At 47.9% G+C, this 7,977-nt stretch overlaps 1 protein-coding gene across 1 annotated transcript; it reads right to left on the reverse strand.

Annotated features, from left to right (window-relative positions):
- Positions 1 to 875: 875 nt before the first annotated feature.
- Positions 876 to 4,369, reverse strand: LOC144094981 (uncharacterized). The gene is made up of 4 exons (XM_077628829.1): positions 4,125 to 4,369; positions 3,905 to 4,000; positions 3,469 to 3,609; positions 876 to 2,239 (listed from the first exon to the last, which is right to left on the reverse strand). Exons 1-4 carry the CDS (start codon positions 4,186 to 4,188, stop codon positions 2,199 to 2,201), a joined length of 342 nt encoding a protein of 113 aa, XP_077484955.1. The 5' UTR covers positions 4,189 to 4,369; the 3' UTR covers positions 876 to 2,198.
- Positions 4,370 to 7,977: the final 3,608 nt, after the last annotated feature.

A 7,977-nucleotide genomic window follows, 5' to 3' on the forward strand; every position in this document is an offset into this window, starting at 1 on the left:
ACTGAAAATACATAGGGAGAGAAATCAATTATTTACAGGCGAAACCAACTGCACGAGGTTATACCTTGTCACTAGTGTCCTATGCATCATGCTAAACAAAACACATGCAATGAAAATTATATAGATGACAGGTCACCATTATCTCTTAAATCTTGCAGTATAGCACCCCCTTCCCGCGCGGTGCACCACATGCGTAATGGCATATCTTCTACTGTGACTGTTCGCATCCCGTGAGCCTATGCTACTTATCCGTTTCGCTGGCAGCTGTTGAGAGCGGCTTCATATTTTTCACAATTCAAGAAATACAGCAAACAGGAACATCAGCGCGGCACCTTGGCAGTGTAAAATATGAAATCATGAAAAAAAGGGTCATAAGCAAGGCCTTACAATTTTTACACTACCTTTTACTGGTTTCCTGCTCTCAAGATACAGGAAAAAACATGTGGGGCAGCCGAGATTTCGTTCTTATCACTGTCCATAATAACGAGACAGAAATACATGGGCCCCATGGGCTATGTGCATGTTCACCTAGCACAGTCTATGGACAGCGAGTTTCCATATGAACGAGGCATAAATGTTTTTAAAAAGTTTGGTCCCTAGAAAAATTGTCTAACTCAAGTCGTCCATATTAACGGGGGTCGTATCAACAGGGCATGACTGTATACAAATCAGGTGGCAGTTAAAAGGCGCAGTACCGCATGAAGTGGAAATCAAAGAAAGTGCTATCTTTCTATAGTCAGATACAACTCGAGAACAAACCAGTTTATCTCTGTCAAAGAACCCCCCCCCCCCCAGCCAATGGCGTCGGCCGATTCTCAACAACCTGCTAGCTTGACAATGCAGGGAGTGGCAGATGAAATGGGATAGTCCCGTCCCTGCATTGCCAGGCTGGCAGGTTCATGAGAATTGGCCAACGCCATTGGCTGGAACATGGTCCTTTGTTTGGGAAAAGCTGCTTCATTCTCGAGTTGTATCCTACAACACGCAAAGATATTCTGTGGAAGCATATACAGGAACATTTGCTCAGGTTACTCGGAAGACTTTAATGAAGAGATTAAGACATTTTCGTTTAGAATTCGCATCCCAGTACATTTAGACCCACACTTCCTAGGCTGTTGCAATTTCAGCAAAAGCTATGCATTCTTTTCTTTAATAGCAAACCTTAGCCTGCACAAAAAAATGGCTTATGTCCTTTGCTGCCACATTATGGCATGATGGGAATTTGCCAAAGGACGGCAATTTCTCTTCAGCTGCCTTTTTCAAGCTGTCTAATTGGCATTTTGACTCCAGTAAGAGAGCCTCGTTGGCACGAAGGAGCTGCTCACATGAGGGCAGCAGCCCCAATAGAGTGTCCGAAGGGACCTTAAGCGGGTTTCGCCCCTGCCATACGTAGCACTTTAGGGCCACCAGCTCAGGCACTTCCTTGTCTCAATCAATGATGCTGGTGTGGCACTGCTGGCAGAGCTTGTACTTATGGACAACCGCGTAGGCAACATAGCCAGCAAAGTACGCTAGGCTATCCTCTTCTTCCTTGAATAGCCCTAGGACTCCATCTAGACTTACGTCCACAATGTCGTCCACAGAGTGTTGAGTGAACTCCTCTCTATTGGTCAAGAAGGCCAGAAGATCATGTGAGTCATCAGCTGAATAAGAGCTGTGCCGACTAGGTTGTGAACATTGCGCCAGCACAATTATCCTAAACGTGGTCTTAAATTCTCTGGCTCGTGGAATATGAGTCTTCAGCCTGACGGTGCTGAATAGGTTTTCGAGGGAATCCTGGCTCAGCCTGCTCAGCATCAGGAACCTGAAATTTTGTTTAACAATGTAATGCTCCCTGAGCTGTAAGGCACACAATGTTGATAATATAACGCCTGTCTGAACCGGCTTCCAAGATCCTTTTCCTGGCTTGTCAGTGATTAACAGGTCGGTTAAAATGGTCACAAACTCTTTAAGAAAGCTTTTAGCTTCATCTGCGTTCTGTGGGCCGATTTCGCTTAGGGCAGTTTTTCGTGTTCACGAGGTCATAATGCTACATCTAAAAACCTGTTCTATAAGTAATGCAGTTGTCAGAACTTCTTTAGCCAGGTGGTTGTTCTGCACCTGGTACCGCAGGCCTGCAGCAGTGGCATGGTGCAACAGAGCATGTGCTGACGCCACATTCATTTTCTCAAAATGATTGGGGTCCAAATCCCGGAGCTTCAAGTGAGGCATGAGCTTGCCTTACGCATTCCAGGCAGACCTGCAAAAACCATACAACCGCTTGAGAGCCCCCGAAACAGTGATAATGGTTGGTTACTCTGCTGCATTAATGAATAAAAGTGCCTTTGGCTACGTTTCTTGTCTGCCCTTGTAACTAACTCTGAAAGCAAAGGCCTATTGGTCATGCAGTACAAAAAGCTTATTGAAAGCATTAATAGCCTCAGGAGAACAATGTAGCAGCTATTTGCCCTTAAATTTAAAAAATCTAAAAAAATTATAATAATGAAACAATTACTCAATGGCATATATAGAAGCGCAGCCATACTGCTTCTACATAAACTCCATAGCTGAAAAAAATTTAATCCTAGTCTGGTGTTCGAACTAAGGACCATGCCTCACCGAAGCAGTTACTTTGCCAAATGAGCTATATGATTCGGTGACAGTGAATTCATAAACGATTCGAAGTGGAAAGTTGGTTCAGGACCAAAAGAAATATAGATTATACCTTTCCTTTGTAACCGTATGACTTCGCTGGGTGGATGCTATTGAGTAATTAGTCTCTTATTACAAATCTACTCTGCCTTCATGTATTCCCTTGAATATTGGACCAAAATAAACAGCACTGTGTGTGAAAATGTTTATCACAAGCCCCCTTTCGACATCATTGAAGTAGTTAAGCCCTGCAACTTCTGGAGTCAAGCAGCAGGTTTTTGAGTTATAGCAAAACAATGCTCCTTCACAGGGCAAAAAACATGCACAAACATATATGGTACTCTGCTCCTTTCATTAGCCGCTAAATGCACAACTCTCCGGCATGACTGGGTTTGCACTGCTTTGCGAACTGTTCTCCCAACACATCTTGCACTCATGGTGTGACATACCAATTTTTTCCCAAATTGTATAGAAGGGCTTATTGTTGGTTGTCCTGAAAAATCCGGGCACTGAGAATCAAATCAATGTGCACACAACTAAAGACCAAGCGAGGATAGCATGACTTTAAAGCAGCAACCTTCTGTTCCAATTCGATACCTGTGCATGGTTCTTATTACCACAAGTGCTAAAAGCATTCAAAGTGTCACAGCCAGCAGTGCTCAATGTATGGAATGGCATACTGACAACCAATTCCACCGTTTATAAGCAATTTGTCTGAAATACATTGGAGAAGTCCTGCCGTGTAATGGACTTCTGAAGTTCCCAATAACTCTTTATGCAAAACTGATTCAACATGCTGCCATCAATGTGAAGCCTTTGTTAAGATATTTTCCCTACCTATAATACATCCTGTTGATGCATCGTAATCAAGCCCAGGTGAGATTTGCATTTCATTCATTAGAATGCAGGCATGTTTCTCTTCTTGAGCCATTGTAGCCACCTTCTCCGTCAGGGCAACAAAAATCTCCTCCAGGATCCCTGCACAAGTACAGACGTTGTTGAACAAACACAGCGATGACGTTGTGAGCTTCAGAGTTAAAGGAGTAAAATTTACCAGGCCTGAACTTTATGTGCTCCATGTGGTTTTGCAATGTCCTTGTTGCTGTCAAGGGAAGAACATTCTCCTCGAAAAACTCGTAATCTTTGTTACCACAAGCAACCTTCAGGTGAAGAGCTTTTTGAAGAGTTTCCTGCGACCACGAACCTCCTCTCATTCAGTCCTTTTCTAACGCCTTAATTTGGTCCTCAGAAAGGATGCGGCCCACAGACTCACGGAGCTTATCTCTCTCCTTCTCAGCTTTGCGCCGATGTTTTTGCTCCAGGTTGAGTTGTCGCTCCAGATCAAGCACCCGTTCCGTTTGCCAGGGTCCTGCAGAGATAAAAATGTAAAACAGCTGGAGCAGGCACTATACTGCTCGCAACTAAAGACAGGGAAATGCATTATAGTGAGCAGAATTTTATGCCGTCTAGAGAGATGCTCGTGATTGGCTCACCTTCCAATGCTGAAGGAGGCTGCACTCCGCAGGGGGTGCAAGGTGTTGCTGGTCGTTCTGTCATTTCCAATTCTGAAGGAGGTTGCACTTCAGGAAGTGTGCAAGGAGTCGCGGGTTGCTCTGTTGTTTCCAATGCTGACGGTGGCTGCACTACAGAAGGTGCGCAAGGTGATGCTGATTGCTCTGTAATTTTCAGTGCTGAAGGAGGCTTTGCTTCAGAAGGTGTGCAAGGTGTTGCTGGCCGCTCTATCATTTCCAAGCCTGCAGTATTAGGATTATAGAAGTGAAATTACACCATTCAATTTTCATCTCACATGTTGATGCTGAAGGCATGTTCTGGACAGACACGAGTAGAGAACAGAGGTTCGACCTTTCAGATCTAACAAATGCACAAGAAAAAATCAGTGCCTGGTAACTATCATGCACAAGAAAAACAATTAAATGACAAAGCTGAATGCATTCACCTGGTGTTGATGGGGGTGACTCTATGGCCGTGCTATTTTCTAGTGGCTGCGAAGGCATGCCTGCATGAAGAAGAGTACATTGTTGATCTTCCAATGAATGAAGAGCCCAGAGCAATGCAAGCTTGAGAGTTTATAATTGTAAGCTAACAGGAAAAGATGGTAGGAACAGCATCTGGCTTGAGTTGCTTCCTTCCTTTTATGCAGTACCGTTCAAACTGGTCTGCCGTGAAATTATCCTGCATGGAATTATATATACAAGACAGGTAAAAACAACAGCAGCATGCACAAACACTCTTTACTGGTTTAGTAAGCTTTAAAAGTTCCATGTGCAACTAGCGATTCAGTGTGCACACTCATATGACAGTTTTCTGTATGTCTGCCGCGCTGGGAGACGGCAAATAGCAATAATGCACTGGCCCACTGCGCGCGATTTTTTTCATCGCGTTAGACATTCACAGGCAACTGAACTGTAAAAAATGAAACGAGACGCTATAAAAGCGGCCCCAGGATGCGATCTATACTTGTTAAAAATACAAACGACCCGAGAAAAACATGGACAACCAATAATTCTTCTGCAAGTTGAACCTCATCGTTCAATTTCAGATGCACAATAGTATGACGCGAACCTCTGCGCTGAATATTCATATTTAAGTTGACAATGTCAGAGCAAATACAGCGGTGTAGGTTACTGGGGAAATATGAGGGGAAACGGCCAATAAAATTACTGGCTGGGAAGTACCATGATTCACTGAACAATGAGACAGAAGTCTCAATAAACCAGGAAACAAAATAATAAACATTGCTGTTATCGCCACAGCGCAAAAGACGAGGGCGAGACGAGAGACGAGTACAGACTGTACTCGGGGATGTACTCGTCTCTCTTCTAGCCCTCTGCCCACGCTTCCACCTTGTCTATATACTACTAACATGTTATGCTAAAAGGGAGCACTAGCTGCAGGTAAAACTTTCTGCTACACTCGGATCTCGCCAGAAATCAGCAATTCTCAAGAACTGCGCGGAAAGAAAGCAAGAGGTTGGAATAAACAAACAGGCAAGCGCGCAAGGAAATTGACATACATATTGGCCGGTCACTCGAAGGCTCAACAACACAGTCATTTTGTAGAAAAACAACGCAAATATTGCATTCAGAGGAAGTCAAGAGAACTTACCTCGCATATTCCAGTTCTTTTCAGGGCTACTTTCACGCGTCCCATACGCAAAAGCCAGCGCAGTCGCTGACGTACGACTGACCGTCCGGACGGCACTGCGTAAAAAGCTTTGCCGCTTTCGGTACGGTTCTTGCAGTTTGGCGCACTGCATCCCGTCATAGTTGGAAGGTGCCGTCACTGCACACTATCAAAATATATACAACTTTAGCGCACGGAAAAGGCGGAAACACACCGAGGCCGACCGCACCGGACGTGTCCGATCACGACGGCAGCTGAGAGGGTACTGAGGCTGGCGAGGAAACGGCGTTGTGCCTGGAAAGTCGGCTCCTCCGCTTCAAATTGGAACAAACGTCGTCAGCGGAGTCACGTGACGGCCGCTCGGCGAATGGCGCAAGGGCGGCGCAAAGAAAACAGTCGCGCAAATATGCTCCCTGCGGGAGCATATACAGGAACACTACCCGCCTAGACTGGAAGTCGAACCGGACGGAGGGCCGGCGTTGGCACTGGAGCACTAGGTCAGGCGGTGCTGAGAGACTTTCCAGTGCGGTCTCCACGTAAGCCGGCTTAAGGCGGTCTAGGCTGGCGGTCTCTTCACGGCCGTTCTGTAGGAGGGTGGCGGTTTTCGGGGTGCGGCGGAGAACGCGGAATGGCCCGTCGTAGGCCGGTGTTAGTGGAGCTCGGGCAGCGTCGCGAAGCACAAAAACGTGGGTCAAAGTGGTCAGGTCAGGGTGCCCGAAAATGTTATGGTGGCGAGACGGACGCGGTGGTGTAGGCCGGAGGTCTTTCACTCAGTCCAGCAGGCGTTGAAGGGATTCGTTAGGCTGGGATGGGAGCTGCTGGGATGTAAAGAAGTCTCCTGGAAGACGTAGAGCACTACCATACACCAGCTCTGCAGCTGAGGCCTGTAAGTCTTCCCGGATGACGGCCCTGAGACCAAGGAGCACAGGGGCAAGGAGTGGACCCAGCTGGCGCAGTTTAGGCGGGCAGCTAGGGCGGCCTTCAACTGGCAGTGTAGGCGTTCCACCATGCCGTTGGCACACGGGTGATATGCAGTGGTACGGCAATGCCTGGCGCCGAGAATATGATTAAAGGAAGCAAACAGGGAGGACTCAAACCGGCGTCCACGGTCGGTTGTCAAGGTGCCAGGACAACCAAATCGAGATACCCACGCAGAAGTGAAGGTGCGACAAACAGCCTCTGCGGTTATGTCTGGAATGGGACTGCCTCCGGCCACCAAGTGAGGCGGTCGACCATGGTCAGGACATAACGGCAGCCTCGAGACACGGATAGAGGGGCCACGATGTCGAGATGTACATGGTCGAAACGATGGCCACGTGGTAGGATGGCTTGGGAAGGCGTCTTGGTGTGACGACAGACCTTGGTCGTCTGTCAGGGAAGACACAGGCGCGTCCAAGCGCGCACATCAGCGTTGCTGCCGGGCCAAACGTAGCGCAGGGTGACAAGGCGCTGAGTGGCCAGAATGCCTGGGTGGCATATGTCATGTAGAGAATGGAAGATGGGGCGACGTAGTGAAGCCAGAACAAAGGGGCGGTGAAGGCCCGTTGACACATCGCACCGCAAAGCTCAAGCGAGCAGGGATGAGGCACAAGCCGTAGTCGGAGAGAGCGAGGGTTCTCTCGAAAAGCGGCGAGCGCATGGTCATTCTGCGGGGCGGAAGAGAATGCGGCCCAGTCGACGGTGGGAGATGGAGTGTCTACCGCGGCTATACGAGAGAGGGCATCAGCGGCTGTGTTGGCGACACCTTTCACATGGCGGATGTCGGAAGTAAACTCCGAGGTATAAGCGAGCTGACGGAGTTCGCGTGACACGTACTTCGATGAGTTGGATCGGAACATATATGCCATTTGCTTCTGATCGGTCAGCACGTGAAACTGGCATCCTTTTACAAAACACCGAAAGTGCTGTATCGCGAAGTAGATGGCTAGGACCTCTCGGCCGAAGACGCTGTAGCGGGTCTCAGCAGGAAGTAGCTTACGAGAGTAAAAAGACCGCGGTCTCCACTAGGATTGAATGTACTGCTGTAAGACGGCTCCGACAGCCACGCTGGAGACATCCACCATCAATCTCATAGAGGCGTTGCAGTGCGGATGCACAAGAAGCACGGCGTTCGCGACTGCTTGCTTTGCGGCAGTACAGGCGGCCTGGGCTTCTGATGACCAAGAAATGGCGGAGCACGGGCCAGCGGTTGACCGGAGGAGG

The sequence above is a fragment of the Amblyomma americanum genome, chromosome 6 (assembly GCF_052857255.1).
Source record: "Amblyomma americanum isolate KBUSLIRL-KWMA chromosome 6, ASM5285725v1, whole genome shotgun sequence".
Classification (NCBI taxonomy): domain Eukaryota; kingdom Metazoa; phylum Arthropoda; class Arachnida; order Ixodida; family Ixodidae; genus Amblyomma; species Amblyomma americanum.

Coding starts and splice junctions, on each gene's coding strand:
- LOC144094981 (XM_077628829.1), bottom strand. CDS start 4,188: ATGACAGAACGACCAGCAACACCTTGCACCCCCTGCGGAGTGCAGCCT. Junction 4,001..4,124: donor GCCTCCTTCAGCATTGGAAG/GTGAGCCAATCA, acceptor TTATCTCTGCAG/GACCCTGGCAAACGGAACGG. Junction 2,240..3,468: donor ATCAACAGGATGTATTATAG/GTAGGGAAAATA, acceptor TGGTTTTTGCAG/GTCTGCCTGGAATGCGTAAG.